The 26,185-nt window shown below is 39.6% G+C and overlaps 2 protein-coding genes across 2 annotated transcripts; one reads left to right on the forward strand and one right to left on the reverse strand.

The window, feature by feature from the left end:
• The first annotated feature begins 4,457 nt into the window (after positions 1-4,457).
• Positions 4,458-6,573, forward strand: LOC124416377 (regulator of microtubule dynamics protein 1-like). The gene is made up of 4 exons (XM_046897376.1): positions 4,458-4,942; positions 5,317-5,517; positions 5,612-5,860; positions 5,952-6,573. Exons 1-4 carry the CDS (start codon positions 4,838-4,840, stop codon positions 6,312-6,314), a joined length of 918 nt encoding a protein of 305 aa, XP_046753332.1. The 5' UTR covers positions 4,458-4,837; the 3' UTR covers positions 6,315-6,573.
• Positions 6,365-10,220, reverse strand: LOC124416378 (potassium/sodium hyperpolarization-activated cyclic nucleotide-gated channel 2-like). Its single transcript, XM_046897377.1, has 11 exons — positions 9,752-10,220; positions 9,445-9,669; positions 8,681-8,769; positions 8,372-8,482; positions 8,171-8,301; positions 7,917-8,059; positions 7,723-7,805; positions 7,428-7,619; positions 7,269-7,370; positions 7,058-7,179; positions 6,365-6,985 (listed from the first exon to the last, which is right to left on the reverse strand). The coding sequence occupies exons 1-11, from the start codon at positions 10,045-10,047 to the stop codon at positions 6,668-6,670; spliced, it is 1,812 nt and encodes a 603-aa protein (XP_046753333.1). The 5' UTR covers positions 10,048-10,220; the 3' UTR covers positions 6,365-6,667.
• Positions 10,221-26,185: the final 15,965 nt, after the last annotated feature.

Raw genomic sequence — 26,185 nt, forward strand, 5'->3', positions numbered from 1 at the left:
ATTATCATATGCATAATTTCATTCAGAATTTGCACCCATTCGTTTCTTTGTTTTTCTTTTTTTTACCACATTTTTCAACAATACCGTCACGTATTTTTCTAATTGAAATTAATGCGATTGTACGTTATATCAATGGGAAACTATTAAGCTCATTTCGATATTCGTCACTCGATTGCTTAGTGAATTTGATCAGCAGTCTGATTCTCTCGTAATAAAACACGACAAGGCTGCGGACCAATAATATCTTCCTTGCTGAGATACTATAATAATGTATACGTATAACCTACTACAAGTGGAGAAAAATTTAGCCATTTCACCAGTAAAGAAAAGCTAAAATCAAACTGCAACTAAACGAAGAAAACAAATCAATGGTATAAATAAGATTTTCCCGTAAATAGAGCTTGCAAATCGATTCACAGGTTGAAAAACTTCATTTTCAGCCAGGGTTGATGAAAATTATATAGATTGGATTGTTTTCTCGTGTTAAATACAATGTTCAAAGTTTTTTCACGCACTTTCGGCAAATCTAGATTGTCTTCATATAATTATACCGCTTCTATGTAAACCATTGGATAAACAGTAGAATTCTATACTGACAAAAGAACAGAGCTCTAAAATGTCTGAAAAGTAAAAAAAAGTTGAAAAAAGATGTTACGCATAATTTCTAAATCCCGCAACTAATTTTTATAAATTATTTAAATTTAATACATATAGGTACAATAATCATAACGGATGTGTGTAACTAAAAATTTTCGACATGGGCATGATGTTGGAGAAGATTAAATAAATTGCAATATCTTTTTTCGTTGCAGCGTATGTACGAAGGCTGAGGAATATTGTGTACGTCGAATTGATACCCTGTCCATTGTGAAGTGATACGTGTACCTACCCACATGAATTATTATCTTAAATAATTACATACGATACTAGAGCAATACAAGAACGATCGAGTGTTGAAAATGAGAGTGTTGGAATGAAAGAAGTGAGGAAAGAAAGGCAAAGATATTGATCGAAAGCAAAATACAAAAGATTATCTTATTATACATGGAACCGTTCCTTTTTTTATCAATTACATTCCATACGCGCCATATTGGATCAAATTAAATTAAATTAAATTAAATTAAATTAAATTAAATTAAATTTAATTGTAAGAGTAGAGATAGTCTCATCCATCATGATCTCACGCATTGTACGTTATATATACATATATATAGGTATGTATAGGGGAGAGGCGGGCAAAATGGACCCCCTGTACAATCGAATGAGATTTGAAAAAAAATGTCGATAACGCTTGAAACGTATTTTTTGGCCAAAGGCAAAGAAAAAAATTTGCCTCGTGGAAATTGGTCGAACGTTATTTCTCGGTTAAGGAGTCATTTATGCCCGCTTCTCCCCTGTTTGATTTACTTCGAATCTATTTTTCGTCTAGTTCTGCCGTGTATATTCGTATATGCGACTGCACAGTTTCTTATACTATACTATTATAATATTATTGCATCGAGTTTGTGAATAAAAGTCAAAGTAAGATGGAAGGAATATCAATTAGTCTTGAACGTCTATAATTATCTCAGCGTGAAATTACGCGTTACTTTGACATCGATGAAATTTTTATAAAAATCAAAGTTTTATTTTCCGGGTGCGTTTCGTGCTGCACTTCGAAACAAAAACCTAATTTTCGCCTTTTATTATTTGTCATATCGATTATACCACAATGTACATGTACTCGTGTATAGTTATTAGCTTTAAGTTATGCAATATCTCACGTTTCGGAAACCCTAATGACGCGATATCAGAAAGCTGAAAAATTTAATACCGCTTGATTCCGAAAAATGCGGGTAAGTACAAAAGCAGTAGAGAGAGAGAGAGAGAAAGAGAGAGAGAGAGAGAGAAAGTGAAAGAGAAAAAGAACCAGCTAATCATTGTATATCCACGCTTCTCCGCACGAAGATTTTGGAAAACAACTCGATGATCGTTCGCAATAAATTTTTGGCGATATTTATCTTTAGTTCATATTACTATACACGTATACAATAGTTGTTATCGTTGAAGACCGCAATGAGAAGCATCTAACAAGGCTGACAATGTGAATGCACGCGTCACAATATAATATGAAAATCTATGGATAAAACCACACAATTATCCTTAAATATCACCACCTTATACATGAATTACGAAAGCGTAATACACAGTATACATATAATAATATATTGAAAATATATCATACATATTATTATTATTATTATATACATACATGCATACATAAATGCATACCTACATGAATGGACGTATATGTATATATGTATGCATGTATGTATGCATATAATAACGAATAGATTATTACCGAATATTATATATTAATATACAATGTTATATTAACTATTTCTATTATGTCCGTCTGCAAAGTCTATTAGAAGAGTCTATCCTGTACAACAGTATAATATGATCGTGTGATTCGCAGCATTCTCATACCAGAATCGTTATACCTCGTCTCCCATTCGACTTGACGCATCCCGAAAAGCATAAAAAAAATATAAAACATCACTATAGTAAATAAAAAAAAAAAAAGACAACTCATCAATTCATCGTTTCCGGGTATCCCATGGGTACGTGCTGTACGCTATGATTACGGTTTTGATTCGTTAATTGGAGGAGTGAAATTCATTGAAATGTAAACGAATTTGAAATTTTTTCGGGTACGTCGGGATTTTTTGATGTACAGAATTATACAAAATATCTTTCATCTTTCCTGTTATCTACTGAAAATCCTCCCACCATACTCCCATCCACCTACGCCTCGTGTAATTGTAATAAAAAAAAAAAAAAATGTCGATATAATTATATTATGGTACAGAAAATTGATGTATAACGCGTAATTATTTATCGGACAAAACAAAAAGCAACAGAAAATTATATACGCGTGTATGATTGTCGTACACACAGCGATGTTATTATCATCATTATCACAGTCAGCGTCATCGTCATCATCATCCTCATATTCATCTCAATCATTATCATTAGTACAATGATTCTCATTATATATTGTCATTATCAATATAAGGCACGCGACCGAACCGTGAGCTGTATGATTTTGCGCACGTTGTATAATGCATCGTAAATATAATAAAGAAAACATTTTGTAAATCGTCTAAAACTCTTCCTGTTTCGAATTTCCTACGAATTTTGTTGCTCAACTTTGATCAAACCAGCTGCAATTTTATCTAACATGAAGGCGTATTAATTGTGCGCTTATGAGATAATTAATCAACGGTTGACCTACGGTTCTGCATAAATTACCGCTCAAATTGCCATTTCTTCAACTCCAACCTCTAACAAGCTCATGAGGATTGATCCGAGGCAATATCCGTATGTTATTAGGAACGCGAGGCCGATCATAAGCCAGATCAAAACCAAACTTGAGGAATTTTGTGAGACGTACATTTTCACGGTTTGTTTAGCATCTCACGCTAATAAATTTTCAATTTTTCTTTAACCGTGCCCGCCTTTTGTGCCATTCTTTGCAAATGTTACTCGGAATTTGACAAAGATTGAAACGAATTTGTTCCGCGGTCATTCGTTGTTGATGACGCCTACTCGGATCTGAAATATTAAATTGTGATTCTCAACCTATTTAACATAAAAGTCTTTGCCGTGCTATCGATATCGACAAAGTCACAACGTCATTGCACTTTATTTAATAGATTTTTCGATTTTTCCTCTTGCAATGAATAAAATCATCAGATTTCCAATTTCTTTAAGCATGTTCATTAGGCTGGTTGTTAAATGGAAGATCATGTTGGATGGTCAAAATCCGCTCCAAATGTAGAAAAAATTGCTATGTAATTTTTTTAGATTTTTATTCTCAGCCCTTAGTCACCATGTAGATCGAATATTCCACACAAGTCGTGGGTTTTTCAATTTAATATATTATTTTTTCATCATGTTTCAAGCTACGTCGTATTTTGTCATTTTTTTTTGAATCTTCCTTGAATTTCGAATCGTCCTTATTGTCGATTGTACATACATAAAAAAAGTTGTGGGAGGAATTTGATTCTACCGCTCAAATATGAAGTATACAAAAAAAAGCCAGCAGGGAGACTCGGGGCTAAAAATAAAAAACCTGAAAAAAATTGAGTCTTGTTTTTTTTTCATATTTAAAGCCGATCTACGACCATCCAACATTGAAATTCCAAAAAAAAAACCATTCAACGATCACCCTAATATTCATACTGGACAATTCGAATCGAGCTGTCTCTGTCGGACGTCTGCATCGTCCGCTGTGCTCCACCAATGGCACTGATGGCAGTCTATCTATACTCTAGAAACCCGTGACTAACGGAGAGAGTCTAACGTTCGAAAGGTTCTAAATTAAGCCCGTGATGGCGCCACTGGGCTCGTCGATTGGCCGCGACGTCTTCGGAGAATCCATGAAGCAGCACCCTCAACAATACGGTAGTTTACTGCCAATGTACCGAGTGACATGGCGTAGACCATAAAACGGAATACCATTTTTCACAGTGAGGTCAGTGAGCGAATGACGAGTGGACCGTCCCTCACCTTCACCCTACAGTCCCTACACCGTGACAGAGTCGACATTTTTGTTTTACTCTTCGTTTGTAGTCAGGAATACATTCAGCCAATGTGATTGTATTATATAGACTTCCATTCGTTTCCCTTGCATTGTTTATGTGCTGAATCATTCAAAACAAGTTGTTATTATTGTTGTTGTTGTTGTTATTATTGTAATCAATATACACGAATAGAGATGATCCATGATACCATCTAGTTTATAATAATTACAGTTGAATAATTAGAAATCACTGTACGTTAATAGTTTAAAATGATGCAGCTGCAAAGAATATTCTACCGCTTCGTGTCAAGCGCGGGTTCGTTTCGAAATGTTGTCCCCGTTACTTCACGCCGTTCGATAAACTCTCTGTTCAAGGTACGTATACCTACATTGCTCATAATTTAGACAAATCTTATGGATCGTATGACGATGCACTAGCCGTAAAGATATATTTATATATATATATATATATATATATTAGGGCGGGCCAAAAAAAAAAAAAAAAAATGAAAATTTTCCTATTTTTTTTTGTTACCGTGAAAATATCGTTTGAGATGATGAAAAATAAATTCTGTGAAAGTTTGAGATCTTAATATTAATATTAAGAGGTGCCTCTTCGCGATTTTTGATTTCCCAATCATCTTGAACGATATTTTCATTCTTTTTTTTATTTTTGCTCACCCTAATATATATATAAGCGATACACACACGTATAATGATTTTGACAAATGTCTTACTCTAACTTCCAGATAATTACCACGGGAAGATGGTCGAGGGAAACGTTGGTTCTTACACCTTTCACTACAATGGGAATTTTTGGCTTCATTACGAGGAAAGAGGACGACAAGGACTTCAAGGTGACTTCGCAAGAAATTCTACTCGCGAAGGCTGACGCGCTGTTCGATCAGTCTGAATATAAACAAATATACGAGCTGCTGAATCACTACAGGGTAAAAAGAGACTTTCGAATTTCAAAAAATTCGAGACCTGAGTTCGGAAGGCTTTCGTGAAAAATGATTCGCTGTTATTTTGAAATCCAAACAGGACAGTGGGAACGTTGAATTCTTATGGCGGTTGTGCCGAGCGCTCTACAACATGTCGAAAACGGCGTCGGAGGTAGAAGCAAAGAAGATGATATACGAAGGTTACGATCTGGCCGTTGCCGCGTTGGCGATCGATGAGAATCATCACGCGGTTCACAAATGGATGGCCATATTTCTCGACGCGAAGAGCGGCCATGAGGGAATGAAGGCGAGAATAACGCAGTTGGCTACGGTCAAAAATCACATGCTGGTAAAATCTTCATCACTGATCTAAGCTATTCGAAGCGTCAAATTGTGAAAGTCTCGTGAGATTTCATCGATCTATTGATCAATTTCCCCAGAGGGCGTCGGAACTCAACCCGAAGGACGCGACGACGCTGCACATGCTCGGCAGCTGGTGTTACCAAATTTCCGACCTCGCCTGGTACCAGAGGAAGATTGCAGCTGCGGTTTTCGGGGAACCGCCAAAATCTTCGTTCGAAGAAGCGTTGAGTTACTTCGAAGCCGCGGAGAAGATGAGCCCCAATTTTTACAGCCACAATTTGCTGATGCTAGGTAAGACTCACTTGAAATTAAACAGACGTGAGGAGGCCGTCAAGTTTCTCAAGATGGCTTCGGAGTATGAAGCTCGCAACGACGACGACCATGAAGCTAAAAAACAAGCCCTCAAGCTCCTCAACGACTTCGGATTCAAGACTCCTTAACTTATTCGCAACGCACTGACTGAATGCGGCTATTACTTCGACTGGGTTCAGGTGCTTTAGGCACTTTATTCGTCCAACGAGTCGACGAAAACTCCAACAAAACGAGAAGAATAATCAAACTGTTTCGCTGCATCTACGCTCCACTGTTATTCTTGTATGTATACTAGACTAATCCAACTAACTGTACTCGCGATTATGTATTGTAATTTATAAGTAGGTAATTATGTGGACATTCCTAATGTAAGTTGCTTCTGTTTTTTACAATGGTTATCCGTCAACATTTTACGCCTGGCGTGATCGTTACTTCTTATTCCCTTTGTCTTCGGAGGAAAGAAATTTCAACCTGAATCCTTTCACGGTCGGTCTTCTGGGTTCGTCGGCCTCTCACTGCCGGATTCCGTGCGAAGATTGGAGGTCCAGTTTTCTAAGTCTTTATCAAGCTTGAGCACGTCCTCGTTTTCGATTTTCACGATAATTGCTATCTGTTCTTTAACCGTTCTTCGCATCCGCTGATGAAGGTCCGAGTTGACCGGTATAAGCCTGTTGAAATCTTTTCGTTCCAATTTGAGTAGCTCGCACGTTTCAAGCGCGATTACCGTCACTGGTCGCTTGAAGCCTGGATAAAGCAGCGAGGACTCGCCGATCTGAGCTCCGTCCTGGAGGTGACATATCTGGGAATTAGAGATGCTTGAGTTTAGTCTGGATTTCGGATTTCACTCGATCACCTCGTTTTGTCACTTTACCTCTTTTCCACTGTACGTAATCACGGCTAGAGTCCCACTTCCTATGAAGTACATGCAGTTTCCATCGTCGTCGCATTTGAAGACGATTTCATTCCGTAGAAAAATCTCTGGTTTCAAAGCGGCTTTAGCAATAACGAAAAATCAGTCAGGGTATAGTCGTTTACCGAAGTATGTGTCTAGGTATTTATATTTTAATCATCGTCTCGCTTACTGATTATACTTGCAACCAGTAGCTTCGGCACGTTCCAGAGTATCGATACACTATCCATCAGCTGCCGGCAGGTGTGCATCACGATTTCATCCTTCAAATGGTCTGCACATACAAATCAACAAGTTGCATTTTTATTGACTTAAATATGCACGTGCGTACCTGAAAAAGAGCTAACGGTTGCATTTTCCTTGAAGTACTTTTCGCGAAATAAGTATTCGTTGTATTCCAGCAGTTTTCTTTCGAGACTCGGCGGAACTTGCTTTTTACGAATGTAGAGTTTTAGGCTGTTCCTGACCTGCTGGTACTTCGTTTCTGGGGCATTCTCTGACTCCACCCATTGCAGGATGACCACTGTTAGTTTGGAATAATATAATTATAAACAAATATCAATTATCGGTGTGAAATTATCTACGTCCTTATACCCGTCGACACGATTATAGCATCTACGACTTGCCGATTATATAGAATTGGTAGAGGGCTCCGAGAATGAGCAGCACGCAGGTGACAATCTTGTCGCCTATCGTCTCGCTGGTGCTGCTAATCGGGGTAAGATTGGTTTTTTGTTTATAAATTATTAACAAACTCCCGCATGTACCACCTATGTGTCAAGGGATTCAGCCTATTTGGTCTGGAACGATTTATACTAACTTTGATTGAGTATCTGCCAAAATGGTCGAGTCTATGGAGCATAGACCAGTTAGCCCGTTGTAGAAACTTAACTCGTACAGTCTGAAATGATCTTCGGGATTCTGCTCTATGTCCGATATGTAATTGAACCATGTATTCCAATCCTATAACCACCATTGAAAATGAGACTATTATCTTGATGTGCAACTTTCACAACAAAATCCGTAATTAATACCCAAAAGTTTTCACCATTTTCATCATATTTGGTTAGCTACCTCGATTCGGGATCCCGTTGCATGCATAAGGACGAATGGAAATCCGTAGGTGAAACAAGCTGCCCAGTGAAAAATCATTGCGGTCAGGAGAGCAATCCAAATTGAGAAGGCGACGTTGCGATTGATGCCTACAGCCTGTTACACAGAGTTAAGGATCATTTATTGATCTTTACTGCCAGATAATTTCAGTGGTAGAATTAGGTACCTGCCAAAATTGCATTAGGAACTTGTACAGAGTGGGGAGTCGCAGTAACTTCAGCAATGGCAACAGCTGAATAATAATTGTTGCGAAATTGGAATGTTCATTTCCAGCTAATTTCAATAACAATAAAAAAAATTGAATCTTTAAGTGCCAGTAGTGTACACGTAGTTGACTAAATTATCAAATTTCATCACCAAACGTCAAATATTTGAGGGAGCATAAGATCCGGACTTGAACTGTATCGTGCAGGAGTGACGTATTCATCTTTTCCTGTCTTATGAATATTTCATTATTTACATTCTACCTACCACCAGGTAATGTGCGGTGATCCTGAAGAATCCAACTGTACGGGATGGAGGTAAGCAAGTCAATCAGAAAGTAACCTCGACTGTAATGACTGCGGGATCGTTGAAAGTGACTTTAAGGGGGTAGTCTCCTATCTCGATGAGTTTTTTAATAATTTTTTTTTTTTGCCAGTAAAATTTACATAGTAATTTTTAATTTCTTCACATATAAGAGAGGAAGTTATAAAGTAATACGGAGAATTTTTTGTACGTTTTTTGTGGTAAATCGCGCTGGTATGCCCGCCTGAAGCTACCCATATTTGAATCTGGATAACACGATATCTCAATTTGGAAGTATTTGCCAAACAAAAGTACACTTGCCGCTATAGCCTTGAGCAGAATTATGCAAATTTGATAAAAAAAAAAAAAATGCAGACTTCTTTTTCAACTTAAATTGTTGAAATGATGGATTAAATACTGATGGATGATTTTGATGGTGTTTCAAGCTATAGCTAGACGTGTGCAGAATAAGCCGTACAAATTTTTTTGCCAGATTTAAATAGAGTTAACTTCAGGCTGTACCAGCTATACAATCAAAAACGGAGAAGAAATGTTCCGTATTACTTTATAACTTCCTATGTTACGTGTGAAAAAATTTGGAAATATGAAATCAATTTTACTATGGGAAAAAAAATTATTAATAAAAGTAATCGACATGGGAGATTACCCCCTTAAGGTGTAAGGGTGGTATGCACTGACGAACGAAAAGGAAACTTTGAAACTCTCACCTTGCTATAACTCCAGGATCTAGAAATATTTCGTGGCTATTAGACGAAGTGAATCCCGTAACGAAGTTCAGGAAGATATCGATGGTGCAAATGAAGTAGTTAGGCATGACGATCGACTCTTTCCAGTGATACGAACTTCTGTTCAGCATGTAAAACGCGGAGAAGTACGGAATGGCGAGAAAGCAGAAGAAGTAATTCAGGCACATGATGGTATCCCACCAGAATCTGCGACGGGTTTTAACGAACTCGATGAAGACAGGTCAGCATCCATGCCGTTGTAATTACCTTTTAGCATATCTCGACTCACCTGACGGAGCTGCAAGGATGGATGACCCACCAGTGGGGCGATCGTCCGTGGCGTTTCTTTTCAAAAGCGACTGCGGCGTGACTTCGGAGATAGAAACGCGTTGCTGGATGTTTTTCTGAAACGATGATGGTTTTTTGGAAGAGCCGTTTTAACCTCAAACGAAGCGACGCTGTCGGTTGCAGTTTTAACAGGTTACTGTCCGAGCCGCGAGAAAGCTCGCAGATGTGCGATGATTGACGCTTGGCCGAATCTGAGAACTTCGATTTTACTTCGGCAAATGAATCTTTTGCCATCATTTTAGTCAGATTTATTCAGGCCTTGACTGGGAACTAATATTTCAACGTTAGAGAGTTTCTTTGTTCGTTGAAAATGATGAACGAGCGAAAAAAAAGATAAACTATTAAAAATGGTGTTGCGGATTCTGGGACACAAATCTACATACCCTGCACAGGGTGTAAGTATTGGACGCATTGAAAATGTAGTTACAAGGGTAAAGAATAAATATTTCACTAGATTAAATTGCCATTATTAGTAAACAGGATGCAGACGTATTTATATTTTATACCGGTAACAGAATCGACGTAAAGACAAATCGAACAATTGAGATGAACGTAACATGAAATATTTTTATCTTTTATTAATAAACAAGGGACATAAATGTATATCCATGCCGATACAACGAAGTGAAATTAAAAATTCGAAAAAATTTGGTGTTTATTCGCCACGTGCAGGCGTGTCGATAATTTCACCCTAACGACACGGATCGATTTACGGATTCGATGGACTTCATGTTCTCGATTGTTCTTAGCTACAGATTGCGAAATATCGTTATCAGAATTCATAATTGTTGCAAAATTTGACCCTACTTTACTGCATTCAGTAGATTTCTTTCGCAATTCCTTTGCTGTTGGTCCCACGTACTTTTTGATATATCTTTCGCGTTCCTGGGGCTCGAATAAGTCTATAAAATATGCTACAAATTGATATTGTAACTGAAAATTTTTTGTTCAAATAGTGAGGCTAACCCCTTTGGATTTGCAGTTCAAATATTGAAGATTTTGGGTGACGCTAGAATCAATTCTTTGATGCATCATATTGACGTAATTTTGGCAGAGGAATCTGACGTGTACGGTCTTTACTTGCTACGTAAAATGCATTAAAAGTGACAGCTGTGAAACAAAAAATTTACACCGGACTTTGGAAGAGGTGGGGAAGGAAAATAACAAACTCAAAGCTATTAAGTTTCAGCTTCAGATAAGTTTCAGTTTATTCAGTTTGCCTTAATTTTAGGACAAGTGTTCGGGTGTCAGTGTATGATACGTTAAAAAATTGCCAAAAAGTATAAAAAAAAAGACACAAAGTGATGCTATAATGTGATAAGCTATAACATAATATATCAGACTATTGTATTGGATATAAGAAATGCATTGGACACTACATTAGACAAGATACAAAATATGTTATGTAAGATAAATTTATTGGAGTTTGTAGGTATTGTACAGTTGCAGTGCGCCTCTGCACGACACACAAGATTTATGTTGTATTGCTGCTATTTCATGAAACCCAGGTTACAATAAATAAATGAGCGAATTTTCTCCGTATTTTCTTCGTACTTTTTCAAACGTTGGTCGTATGATCTTCTAAATGCCTTTTTCGCAATCCTTCGGTTTCAATTAGTCCAGAAAGAGTCGGGTGGATCGATCCTAAGTTGTGAAGTCAAATATCACGAGAAAATTGGCTTAATCCTTGTGGATTTTTTTAGTTCGTTTTCGTACGATTCGACAAACTGCTGGGACGAGTTGATAAGCACTCCAATCCTGCGTAGGTTTTTCAAAAAAATCAATTGCGGCTGTTTGAAATATTTTGCGAGCAACGAATCAAGTGTTATAGCCAAAGAACGGAAGTCTTCTTAGGTAATTCCTTTGCTGTGTGTAATGTCGTTTCTGGGTTCCTAGTACTTCGATGACTCTGGAAAAGGTTACATGAATAGATTTTGAGACAAAAGATTTTTTGCTGGAAAAAAAATAAGGCTGACCCTTTTGAATATTTGACAGAAATTTAAAAAAAATTGAAAAAATTGAAAACAATTCTTGCATGCATTATTCCGACGTAATTTTGCAGAAAAAATCGATGAAGTGCAACTTCAATACGCTGTGAGCAACGTATAAAAAGTTGCAGCCAAAATACTGTGGATGTTCATCGTCATTTCTCTGCTGTTGGTCATAGACTCTTTTTCATGTGTTTTCTGAGTTCCTGGTGGTCCAATTACTCCAGAAAGGGTCATACCAATCGATTCCAAGACGGAAAATTTTCGGTTCTAAAAATAGCGAAAAAACTGAGGCTAACCCCTTTGGATTTTTGGCGAAAATTTCGAAGATTTTGGAGGGTGCTGGAATTATTTCTGTACGGCACTATTCTGACGTAATTTTGCGAGAGGAATCGATTGAGCGCAGTCCCAATACGCTGCGAGCAACGTATAAAAAGTTACAGCCGGAATACTGGAGATTTTCATCGTCATTTCTCTGCTGTTGGTCCTAGACTTTTTTTCACGTGTTTTCTGAGTTCCTGGTGGTCCAATTACTCCAGAAAGGGTCATACTCATCGATTCCGAGACAAAGAATTTTCGGCTCCAAAAATCGCGAAAAACCTAAGGCTAACCCCTTTGGATTATTGGCGAAAATTTCGAAGATTTTGGAAGGTGCTGGAATGATTTCTGTAGGGCACTATTCTGACGTAATTTTGCGAGGGGAATCGATTGAGCGCAGTCCCAATACACTGCGAGCAACGTATAAAAAGTTACAGCTGAAATACTGGAGATTTTCATCGTCATTTCTCTGCTGTTGGTCCTAGACTCTTTTTCATGTGTTTTCTGAGTTCCTGGTGGTCCAATTACTCCAGAAAGGGTCATACTAATCGATTCCGAGATGAAAAATTTTCGGCTCCAAAAATCGCGAAAAAACTAAGGCTAACCCCTTTGGATTTTTGGCGAAAATTTCGAAGATTTTGGAGGGTGCTGGAATTATTTCTGTACGGCACTATTCTGACGTAATTTTGCGAGAGGAATCGATTGAGCGCAGTCCCAATACGCTGCGAGCAACGTATAAAAAGTTACAGCCGGAATACTGGAGATTTTCATCGTCATTTCTCTGCTGTTGGTCCTAGACTTTTTTTCACGTGTTTTCTGAGTTCCTGGTGGTCCAATTACTCCAAAAAGGGTCATACTCATCGATTCCGAGACAAAGAATTTTCGGCTCCAAAAATCGCGAAAAACCTAAGGCTAACCCCTTTGGATTTTTGGCGAAAATTTCGAAGATTTTGGAAGGTGCTGGAATGATTTCTGTAGGGCACTATTCTGACGTAATTTTGCGAGGGGAATCGATTGAGCGCAGTCCCAATACACTGCGAGCAACGTATAAAAAGTTACAGCTGAAATACTGGAGATTTTCATCGTCATTTCTCTGCTGTTGGTCCTAGACTCTTTTTCATGTGTTTTCTGAGTTCCTGGTGGTCCAATTACTCCAGAAAGGGTCATACTAATCGATTCCGAGATGAAAAATTTTCGGCTCCAAAAATCGCGAAAAAACTAAGGCTAACCCCTTTGGATTTTTGGCGAAAATTTCGAAGATTTTGGAGGGTGCTGGAATTATTTCTGTACGGCACTATTCTGACGTAATTTTGCGAGAGGAATCGATTGAGCGCAGTCCCAATACGCTGCGAGCAACGTATAAAAAGTTACAGCCGGAATACTGGAGATTTTCATCGTCATTTCTCTGCTGTTGGTCCTAGACTTTTTTTCACGTGTTTTCTGAGTTCCTGGTGGTCCAATTACTCCAGAAAGGGTCATACTCATCGATTCCGAGACAAAGAATTTTCGGCTCCAAAAATCGCGAAAAACCTAAGGCTAACCCCTTTGGATTTTTGGCGAAAATTTCGAAGATTTTGGAAGGTGCTGGAATGATTTCTGTAGGGCACTATTCTGACGTAATTTTGCGAGGGGAATCGATTGAGCGCAGTCCCAATACACTGCGAGCAACGTATAAAAAGTTACAGCTGAAATACTGGAGATTTTCATCGTCATTTCTCTGCTGTTGGTCCTAGACTCTTTTTCATGTGTTTTCTGAGTTCCTGGTGGTCCAATTACTCCAGAAAGGGTCATACTAATCGATTCCAAGATGAAAAATTTTCGGCTCCAAAAATCGCGAAAAAACTAAGGCTAACCCCTTTGGATTTTTGGCGAAAATTTCGAAGATTTTGGAGGGTGCTGGAATTATTTCTGTACGGCACTATTCTGACGTAATTTTGCGAGAGGAATCGATTGAGCGCAGTCCCAATACGCTGCGAGCAACGTATAGAAAGTTACAGTCGAAATACTGGAGATTTTCATCGTCATTTCTCTGCTGATGGTCCTAGACTTTTTTTCATGTGTTTTCTGAGTTCCTGGTGGTCCAATTACTCCAGAAAGGGTCATACTAATCGATTCAAAGACGGAAAATTTTCGGCTCCAAAAATCGCGAAAAAACTAAGGCTAACCCCTTTGGATTTTTGGCGAAAATTTCGAAGATTTTGGAAGGTGCTGGAATTAATTCTGTGAGGCACTATTCTGACGTAATTTTGCAAGAGGAATCGATTGAGCGCAGTCCCAATACGCTGCGAGCAACGTATAAAAAGTTACAGCCGAAATACTGGAGATTTTCATCGTCATTTCTCTGCTGTTGGTCCTAGACTCTTTGTCATGTATTTTCTGAGTTCCTGGTGGTCCAATTACTTCAGAAAGGGTCATACTAATCGATTCCGAGACGAGAAATTTTCGGCTCCAAAAATCGCGAAAAAACTAAGGCTAACCCCTTTGGATTTTTGGCGAAAAATTCGAAGATTTTGGAAGGTGCTGGAATTAATTCTGTAAGGCACTATTCTGACGTAATTTTGCGAGAGGAATCGATCTAGCGCAGTCCCAATACGCTGCGAGCAACGTATAAAGAGTTACAGCCGAAATACTGGAGATTTTCATCGTCATTTCTCTGCTGTTGGTCCTAGACTTTTTTTCACGTGTTTTCTGAGTTCCTGGTGGTCCAATTACTCCAGAAAGGGTCATACTAATCGATTCCAAGACGGAAAATTTTCGGCTCAAAAAATCGCGAAAAAACTAAGGCTAACCCCTTTGGATTTTTAGCGGAAATTTCGAAGATTTTGGAAGGTGCTGGAATTATTTCTGTACGGCACTATTTTGACGTAATTTTGCGAGAGGAATCGATTGAGCGCAGTCCCAATACGCTGCGAGCAACGTATAAAAAGTTACAGCCGAAATACTGGAGATTTTCATCGTCATTTCTCTGCTGTTGGTCCTAGACTCTTTGTCATGTATTTTCTGAGTTCCTGGTGGTCCAATTACTCCAGAAAGGGTCATACTAATCGATTCCGAGACGAAAAATTTTCGGCTCCAAAAATCGCGAAAAAACTAAGGCTAACCCCTTTGGATTTTTGGCGAAAATTTCGAAGATTTTCGAAGGTGCTGAAATTAATTCTGTAAGGCACTATTCTGACGTAATTTTGCGAGAGGAATCGATTGAGCGCAGTCCCAATACGCTGCGAGCAACGTATAAAAAGTTACAGTCGAAATACTGGAGATTTTCATCGTCATTTCTCTGCTGTTGGTCCTAGACTTTTTTTCACGTGTTTTCTGAGTTCCTGGTGGTCCAATTACTCCAGAGAGGGTCATACTAATCGATTCCAAGACGGAAAATTTTCGGCTCAAAAAATCGCGAAAAAACTAAGGCTAACCCCTTTGGATTATTAGCGGAAATTTCGAAGATTTTGGAAGGTGCTGGAATTATTTCTGTACGGCACTATTTTGACGTAATTTTGCGAGAGGAATCGATTGAGCGCAGTCCCAATACGCTGCGAGCAACGTATAAAAAGTTACAGCCGAAATACTGGAGATTTTCATCGTCATTTCTCTGCTGTTGGTCCTAGACTCTTTGTCATGTATTTTCTGAGTTCCTGGTGGTCCAATTACTCCAGAAAGGGTCATACTAATCGATTCCGAGACGAAAAATTTTCGGCTCCAAAAATCGCGAAAAAACTAAGGCTAACCCCTTTGGATTTTTGGCGAAAATTTCAAAGATTTTGGAAGGTGCTGGAATTAATTCTGTTAGGCACTATTCTGACGTAATTTTGCGAGAGGAATCGATCTAGCGCAGTCCCAATACGCTGCGAGCAACGTATAAAGAGTTACAGCCGAAATACTGGAGATTTTCATCGTCATTTCTCTGCTGTTGGTCCTAGACTTTTTTTCACGTGTTTTCTGAGTTCCTGGTGGTCCAATTACTCCAGAAAGGGTCATACTAATCGATTCCAAGACGGAAAATTTTCGGCTCAAAAAATCGCGAAAAAACTAAGGCTAACCCCTTTGGATTTTTGGCGAAAATTTCGAAGATTTTCGAAGGTGCTGAAATTGATTCTGTAAGGCACTATTCTGACGTAATTTTGGGAGAGGAACTGATTGAGCGCAGTCCCAATACGCTGCGAGCAACGTATAAAAAGTTACAGCCGAAATACTGGAGATTTTCATCGTCATTTCTCTGCTGTTGGTCCTAGACTTTTTTTCACGTGTTTTCTGAGTTCCTGGTGGTCCAATTACTCCAGAAAGGGTCATACTAATCGATTCCAAGACGGAAAATTTTCGGCTCCAAAAATCGCGAAAAAACTAAGGCTAACCCCTTTGGATTTTTGGCGAAAATTTCGAAGATTTTGGAAGACGCTGGAATTAATTCTGTAAGGCACTATTCTGACGTAATTTTGCGAGAGGAATCGATCTAGCGCAGTCCCAATACGCTGCGAGCAACGTATAAAGAGTTACAGCCGAAATACTGGAGATTTTCATCGTCATTTCTCTGCTGTTGGTCCTAGACTTTTTTTCACGTGTTTTCTGAGTTCCTGGTGGTCCAATTACTCCAGAAAGGGTCATACTAATCGATTCCGAGACGAAAAATTTTCGGCTCCAAAAATCGCGAAAAAACTAAGGCTAACCCCTTTGGCTTTTTGGCGAAAATTTCGAAGATTTTGGCAGGTGCTGGAATTAATTCTGTAAGGCACTATTCTGACGTAATTTTGCGAGAGGAATCGATCTAGCGCAGTCTCAATACGCTGCGAGCAACGTATAAAAAGTTACAGCCGAAATACTGGAGATTTTCATCGTCATTTCTCTGCTGTTCGTCCTAGACTCTTTGTCATGTGTTTTCTGAGTTCCTGGTGGTCCAATTACTCCAGAAAGGGTCATACTAATCGATTCCGAGACGAAAAATTTTCGGCTCCAAAAATCGCGAAAAAACTAAGGCTAACCCCTTTGGATTTTTGGCGAAAATTCCGAAGATTTTGGAAGGTGCTGGAATTAATTCTGTAAGGCACTACTCTGACGTAATTTCGCGAGAGGAATCGATTGAGTGCAGTCCCAATATGCTGCGAGCAACGTATAAAAAGTTACAGCCGAAATACTGGAGATTTTCATCGTCATTTCTCTGCTGTTGGTCCTAGACTCTTTTTCATGTGTTTTCTGAGTTCCTGGTGGTCCAATTACTCTAGGAAGGGTCATACTAATCGATTCCGAGACGGAAAATTCTTGGCTCCAAAAATCGCCAAAAAACTAAGGCTAACCCCTTTGGATTTTTGGCGGAAATTTCAAAGATTTTGGAAGGTGCTGGAAATAATTCTGCGAGGCACTATTCTGACGTAATTTCGCGAGAGGAATCGATTGAGCGCAGTCCCAATACGCTGCGAGCAACGTATAAAAAGTTACAGCCGAAATACTGCAGATTTTCATCGTCATTTCTCTGCTGTTGGTCCTAGACTTTTTTTCACGTGTTTTCTGAGTTCCTGGTGGTCCAATTACTCCAGAAAGGGTCATATTAATCGATTCCAAGACGGAAAATTTTCGGCTCCAAAAATCGCGAAAAAACTAAGGCTAACCCCTTTGGATTTTTGGCGAAAATTTCGAAGATTTTGGAAGGTGCTGGAATTAATTCTGTGAGGCACTATTCTGACGTAATTTCGCGAGAGGAATCGATTGAGTGCAGTCCCAATACGCTGCGAGCAATGTATAAAAAGTTACAGCCGAAATACTGGAGATTTTCATCGTCATTTCTCTGCTGTTGGTCCTAGACTCTTTGTCATGTGTTTTCTGAGTTCCTGGTGGTCCAATCACTCCAGAAAGGGTCATACTAATCGATTACGAGACGAAAAATTTTCGGCTTCAAAAATCGCAAAAAAACTAAGGCTAACCCCTTTGGATTCTTGGCGAAAATTTCGAAGAATTTGGAAGGTGCTGGAATTAATTCTGTAAGGCACTATTCTGACGTAATTTTGCGAGAGGAATCGATCTAGCGCAGTCCCAATACGCTGCGAGCAACGTATAAAAAGTTACAGCCGAAATACTGGAGATTTTCATCGTCATTTCTCTGCTGTTGGTCCTAGACTCTTTGTCATGTGTTTTCTGAGTTCCTGGTGGTTCAATTACTCCAGAAAGGGTCATACTAATCGATTCCGAGACGAAAAATTTTCGGCTTCAAAAATCGCGAAAAAACTAAGGCTAACCCCTTTGGATCTTTGGCGGAAATTTCGAAGATTTTGGAAGGTGCTGGAATTAATTCCGTGAGGCACTATTCTGACGTAATTTCGCGAGAGGAATCCATTGAGCGCAGTCCCAATACGCTGCGAGCAACGTATAAAAAGTTACAGCCGAAATACTGCAGATTTTCATCGTCATTTCTCTGCTGTTGGTCCTAGACTCTTTGTCATGTGTTTTCTGAGTTCCTGGTGGTCCAATTACTTCAGAAAGGGTCATACTAATCGATTACGAGACGAAAAATTTTCGGCTCCAAAAATCGCAAAAAAACTAAGGCTAACCCCTTTGGATTTTTGGCGAAAATTTCGAAGAATTTCGAAGGTGCTGGAATTAATTCTGTAAGGCACTATTCTGACGTAATTTCGCGAGAGGAATCGATTGAGCGCAGTCCCAATACGCTGCGAGCAACGTATAAGAAGTTACAGCCGAAATACTGGAGATTTTCATCGTCATTTCTCTGCTGTTGGTCCTAGACTTTTTTTCACTTGTTTTCTGAGTTCCTGGTGGTCCAATTACTCCAGAAAGGGTCATACTCATCGATTCCGAGACAAAGAATTTTCGGCTCCAAAAATCGCGAAAAACCTAAGGCTAACCCCTTTGGATTTTTGGCGAAAATTTCGAAGATTTTGGAAGGTGCTGGAATGATTTCTGTAGGGCACTATTCTGACGTAATTTTGCGAGGGGAATCGATTGAGCGCAGTCCCAATACACTGCGAGCAACGTATAAAAAGTTACAGCTGAAATACTGGAGATTTTCATCGTCATTTCTCTGCTGTTGGTCCTAGACTCTTTTTCATGTGTTTTCTGAGTTCCTGGTGGTCCAATTACTCCAGAAAGGGTCATACTAATCGATTCCAAGATGAAAAATTTTCGGCTCCAAAAATCGCGAAAAAACTAAGGCTAACCCCTTTGGATTTTTGGCGAAAATTTCGAAGATTTTGGAGGGTGCTGGAATTATTTCTGTACGGCACTATTCTGACGTAATTTTGCGAGAGGAATCGATTGAGCGCAGTCCCAATACGCTGCGAGCAACGTATAGAAAGTTACAGTCGAAATACTGGAGATTTTCATCGTCATTTCTCTGCTGATGGTCCTAGACTTTTTTTCATGTGTTTTCTGAGTTCCTGGTGGTCCAATTACTCCAGAAAGGGTCATACTAATCGATTCAAAGACGGAAAATTTTCGGCTCCAAAAATCGCGAAAAAACTAAGGCTAACCCCTTTGGATTTTTGGCGAAAATTTCGAAGATTTTGGAAGGTGCTGGAATTAATTCTGTGAGGCACTATTCTGACGTAATTTTGCAAGAGGAATCGATTGAGCGCAGTCCCAATACGCTGCGAGCAACGTATAAAAAGTTACAGCCGAAATACTGGAGATTTTCATCGTCATTTCTCTGCTGTTGGTCCTAGACTCTTTGTCATGTATTTTCTGAGTTCCTGGTGGTCCAATTACTTCAGAAAGGGTCATACTAATCGATTCCGAGACGAGAAATTTTCGGCTCCAAAAATCGCGAAAAAACTAAGGCTAACCCCTTTGGATTTTTGGCGAAAAATTCGAAGATTTTGGAAGGTGCTGGAATTAATTCTGTAAGGCACTATTCTGACGTAATTTTGCGAGAGGAATCGATCTAGCGCAGTCCCAATACGCTGCGAGCAACGTATAAAGAGTTACAGCCGAAATACTGGAGATTTTCATCGTCATTTCTCTGCTGTTGGTCCTAGACTTTTTTTCACGTGTTTTCTGAGTTCCTGGTGGTCCAATTACTCCAGAAAGGGTCATACTAATCGATTCCAAGACGGAAAATTTTCGGCTCAAAAAATCGCGAAAAAACTAAGGCTAACCCCTTTGGATTCTTGGCGAAAATTTCGAAGATTTTGGAAGGTGCTGGAATTAATTCTGTGAGGCACTATTCTGACGTATTTTTGCAAGAGGAATCGATTGAGCGCAGTTTCAATACGCTGCGAGCAACGTATAAAAAGTTACAGCCGAAATACTGGAGATTTTCATCGTCACTTCTCTGCTGTTGGTCCTAGACTCTTTGTCATGTATTTTCTGAGTTCCTGGTGGTCCAATTACTCCAGAAAGGGTCATACTAATCGATTCCGAGACGAAAAATTTTCGGCTCCAAAAATCGCAAAAAAACTAAGGCTAACCCCTTTGGATTTTTGGCGAAAATTTCGAAGATTTTGGAAGGTGCTGGAATTAATTCTGTAAGGCACTATTCTGACGTAATTTTGCGAGAGGAATCGATCTAGCGCAGTCCCAATACGCTGCGAGCAACGTATAAAGAGTTACAGCCGAAATACTGGAGATTTTCATCGTCATTTCTCTGCTGTTGGTCCTAGACTCTTTTTCACGTGTTTTCTGAGGTCCTGGTGGTCCAATTACTCCAGAAAGGGTCATACTAATCGATTCCAAGACGGAAAATTTTCGGCTCAAAAAATCGCGAAAAAACTAAGGCTAACCCCTTTGGATTTTTAGCGGAAATTTCGAAGATTTTGGAAGGTGCTGGAATTATTTCTGTACGGCACTATTTTGACGTAATTTTGCGAGAGGAATCGATTGAGCGCAGTCCCATTACGCTGCGAGCAACGTATAAAAAGTTACAGCCGAAATACTGGAGATTTTCATCGTCATTTCTCTGCTGTTGGTCCTAGACTTTTTTTCACGTGTTTTCTGAGTTCCTGGTGGTCCGATTACTCCAGAAAGGGTCATACTCATCGATTCCAAGACGGAAAATTTTCGGCTCAAAAAATCGCGAAAAAACTAAGGCTAACCCCTTTGGATTTTTGGCGAAAATTTCGAAGATTTTCGAAGGTGCTGAAATTAATTCTGTAAGGCACTATTCTGACGTAATTTTGCGAGAGGAATCGATTGAGCGCAGTCCCAATACGCTGCGAGCAACGTATAAAAAGTTACAGTCGAAATACTGGAGATTTTCATCGTCATTTCTCTGCTGTTGGTCCTAGACTTTTTTTCACGTGTTTTCTGAGTTCCTGGTGGTCCAATTACTCCAGAGAGGGTCATACTAATCGATTCCAAGACGGAAAATTTTCGGCTCAAAAAATCGCGAAAAAACTAAGGCTAACCCCTTTGGATTATTAGCGGAAATTTCGAAGATTTTGGAAGGTGCTGGAATTATTTCTGTACGGCACTATTTTGACGTAATTTTGCGAGAGGAATCGATTGAGCGCAGTCCCAATACGCTGCGAGCAACGTATAAAAAGTTACAGCCGAAATACTGGAGATTTTCATCGTCATTTCTCTGCTGTTGGTCCTAGACTCTTTGTCATGTATTTTCTGAGTTCCTGGTGGTCCAATTACTCCAGAAAGGGTCATACTAATCGATTCCGAGACGAAAAATTTTCGGCTCCAAAAATTGCGAAAAAACTAAGGCTAACCCCTTTGGATTTTTGGCGAAAATTTCAAAGATTTTGGAAGGTGCTGGAATTAATTCTGTTAGGCACTATTCTGACGTAATTTTGCGAGAGGAATCGATCTAGCGCAGTCCCAATACGCTGCGAGCAACGTATAAAGAGTTACAGCCGAAATACTGGAGATTTTCATCGTCATTTCTCTGCTGTTGGTCCTAGACTTTTTTTCACGTGTTTTCTGAGTTCCTGGTGGTCCAATTACTCCAGAAAGGGTCATACTAATCGATTCCAAGACGGAAAATTTTCGGCTCAAAAAATCGCGAAAAAACTAAGGCTAACCCCTTTGGATTTTTGGCGAAAATTTCGAAGATTTTCGAAGGTGCTGAAATTGATTCTGTAAGGCACTATTCTGACGTAATTTTGGGAGAGGAACTGATTGAGCGCAGTCCCAATACGCTGCGAGCAACGTATAAAAAGTTACAGCCGAAATACTGGAGATTTTCATCGTCATTTCTCTGCTGTTGGTCCTAGACTTTTTTTCACGTGTTTTCTGAGTTCCTGGTGGTCCAATTACTCCAGAAAGGGTCATACTAATCGATTCCAAGACGGAAAATTTTCGGCTCCAAAAATCGCGAAAAAACTAAGGCTAACCCCTTTGGATTTTTGGCGAAAATTTCGAAGATTTTGGAAGACGCTGGAATTAATTCTGTAAGGCACTATTCTGACGTAATTTTGCGAGAGGAATCGATCTAGCGCAGTCCCAATACGCTGCGAGCAACGTATAAAGAGTTACAGCCGAAATACTGGAGATTTTCATCGTCATTTCTCTGCTGTTGGTCCTAGACTTTTTTTCACGTGTTTTCTGAGTTCCTGGTGGTCCAATTACTCCAGAAAGGGTCATACTAATCGATTCCGAGACGAAAAATTTTCGGCTCCAAAAATCGCGAAAAAACTAAGGCTAACCCCTTTGGCTTTTTGGCGAAAATTTCGAAGATTTTGGCAGGTGCTGGAATTAATTCTGTAAGGCACTATTCTGACGTAATTTTGCGAGAGGAATCGATCTAGCGCAGTCTCAATACGCTGCGAGCAACGTATAAAAAGTTACAGCCGAAATACTGGAGATTTTCATCGTCATTTCTCTGCTGTTCGTCCTAGACTCTTTGTCATGTGTTTTCTGAGTTCCTGGTGGTCCAATTACTCCAGAAAGGGTCATACTAATCGATTCCGAGACGAAAAATTTTCGGCTCCAAAAATCGCGAAAAAACTAAGGCTAACCCCTTTGGATTTTTGGCGAAAATTCCGAAGATTTTGGAAGGTGCTGGAATTAATTCTGTAAGGCACTACTCTGACGTAATTTCGCGAGAGGAATCGATTGAGTGCAGTCCCAATATGCTGCGAGCAACGTATAAAAAGTTACAGCCGAAATACTGGAGATTTTCATCGTCATTTCTCTGCTGTTGGTCCTAGACTCTTTTTCATGTGTTTTCTGAGTTCCTGGTGGTCCAATTACTCTAGGAAGGGTCATACTAATCGATTCCGAGACGGAAAATTCTTGGCTCCAAAAATCGCCAAAAAACTAAGGCTAACCCCTTTGGATTTTTGGCGGAAATTTCGAAGATTTTGGAAGGTGCTGGAAATAATTCTGCGAGGCACTATTCTGACGTAATTTCGCGAGAGGAATCGATTGAGCGCAGTCCCAATACGCTGCGAGCAACGTATAAAAAGTTACAGCCGAAATACTGCAGATTTTCATCGTCATTTCTCTGCTGTTGGTCCTAGACTTTTTTTCACGTGTTTTCTGAGTTCCTGGTGGTCCAATTACTCCAGAAAGGGTCATATTAATCGATTCCAAGACGGAAAATTTTCGGCTCCAAAAATCGCGAAAAAACTAAGGCTAACCCCTTTGGATTTTTGGCGAAAATTTCGAAGATTTTGGAAGGTGCTGGAATTAATTCTGTGAGGCACTATTCTGACGTAATTTCGCGAGAGGAATCGATTGAGTGCAGTCCCAATACGCTGCGAGCAATGTATAAAAAGTTACAGCCGAAATACTGGAGATTTTCATCGTCATTTCTCTGCTGTTGGTCCTAGACTCTTTGTCATGTGTTTTCTGAGTTCCTGGTGGTCCAATCACTCCAGAAAGGGTCATACTAATCGATTACGAGACGAAAAATTTTCGGCTTCAAAAATCGCAAAAAAACTAAGGCTAACCCCTTTGGATTCTTGGCGAAAATTTCGAAGAATTTGGAAGGTGCTGGAATTAATTCTGTAAGGCACTATTCTGACGTAATTTTGCGAGAGGAATCGATCTAGCGCAGTCCCAATACGCTGCGAGCAACGTATAAAAAGTTACAGCCGAAATACTGGAGATTTTCATCGTCATTTCTCTGCTGTTGGTCCTAGACTCTTTGTCATGTGTTTTCTGAGTTCCTGGTGGTTCAATTACTCCAGAAAGGGTCATACTAATCGATTCCGAGACGAAAAATTTTCGGCTCCAAAAATCGCGAAAAAACTAAGGCTAACCCCTTTGGATCTTTGGCGGAAATTTCGAAGATTTTGGAAGGTGCTGGAATTAATTCCGTGAGGCACTATTCTGACGTAATTTCGCGAGAGGAATCCATTGAGCGCAGTCCCAATACGCTGCGAGCAACGTATAAAAAGTTACAGCCGAAATACTGCAGATTTTCATCGTCATTTCTCTGCTGTTGGTCCTAGACTCTTTGTCATGTGTTTTCTGAGTTCCTGGTGGTCCAATTACTTCAGAAAGGGTCATACTAATCGATTACGAGACGAAAAATTTTCGGCTCCAAAAATCGCAAAAAAACTAAGGCTAACCCCTTTGGATTTTTGGCGAAAATTTCGAAGAATTTCGAAGGTGCTGGAATTAATTCTGTAAGGCACTATTCTGACGTAATTTCGCGAGAGGAATCGATTGAGCGCAGTCCCAATACGCTGCGAGCAACGTATAAGAAGTTACAGCCGAAATACTGGAGATTTTCATCGTCATTTCTCTGCTGTTGGTCCTAGACTCTTTTACATGTGTTTTCTGAGTTCCTGGTGGTCCAATTACCCTAGGAAGGGTCATACTAATCGATTCCGAGACGGAAAATTTTCGGCTCCAAAAATCGCCAAAAAACTAAGGCCCTTTGGATTTTTGGCGGAAATTTCGAAGATTTTGGAAGGTGCTGGAATTAATTCTGTGAGGCACTATTCTGACGTAATTTTGCGACAGGAATCGATTGAGCGCAGTCCCAATACGCTGCGAGCAACGTATAAAAAGTTACAGCCGAAATACTGGAGATTTTCATCGTCATTTCTCTGCTGTTGGTCCTCGACTTTTTTTCATGTGTTTTCTGAGTTCCTGGTGGTCCAATTACTCCAGAAAGGGTCATACTAATCGATTCCACGACGGAAAATTTTCGGCTGCAAAAATCGCGAAAAAACTAAGGCTAACCCCTTTGGATTTTTGGCGAAAATTTTGAAGATCTTGGAAGGTGCTGGAATTAATTCTGTAAGGCACTATTCTGACGTAATTTTGCGAGAGGAATCGATTGAGCGCAGTCCCAATACGCTGCGAGCAACGTATAAAAAGTTACAGCCAAAATACTGGAGATTTTCATCGTCATTTCTCTGCTGTTGGTCCTAGACTCTTTTTCATGTGTTTTCTGAGTTCCTGGTGGTCCAATTACTCTAGGAAGGGTCATACTAATCGATTCCGAGACGGAAAATTTCCGGCTTCAAAAATCGCGAAAAAAGTAAGGCTAACCCCTTCGGATTTTTCGCGAAAATTTCGAAGATTTTGGAAGGTGCTGGAATTAATTCTGTAAGGCACTATTCTGACGTAATTTTGCGAGAGGAATCGATTGAGCGCAGTCCCAATACGCTGCGAGCAACGTATTAAGAGTTACAGCCAAACAATGGAAGATTTCCATTCTATATACTTCTCAGGGTCTAATTAGTTCAGAAAGGGTCGTATAAATGGACTCTGAGACAAAAGATTCTCGGCTCAGAAAGAAAAGAAGGCTCACGACTCTAGATTTCCATTGAAAATTTCTACTTCTTGCGAAAATGCTGAAAACAATTTTTTGACGCACCGTTTCGACGTAAATATGTGAGAGGAATCGGTTGCGCCTAGCACGAATACGCTGCGGGCAACGTGTCAGGAGTCTCTTCTCAACGTCGCCGCAGGTTTATATAAGTACTCGTTTAATGTGTATTCTGTGTTCCAGAGGGAACAATCAGACCGATTGAGAACCAACAGCATCGCATCGTACAGCAGAATAGCATGTGGATAGGTTTATAATAATGTACTTAATCAATTCATGTCTCTGTAGAACCGTAAAAGTCGTAGTGAAATCTGACCCGAATAAAACGTGGCAACACGTCAAATGTTCGTTTACTGTCGATTCCCTATGCCATCACCATAATCGTCATCAGGACAAT

This window comes from Diprion similis, chromosome 2, assembly GCF_021155765.1.
Source record: "Diprion similis isolate iyDipSimi1 chromosome 2, iyDipSimi1.1, whole genome shotgun sequence".
Taxonomy (NCBI): domain Eukaryota; kingdom Metazoa; phylum Arthropoda; class Insecta; order Hymenoptera; family Diprionidae; genus Diprion; species Diprion similis.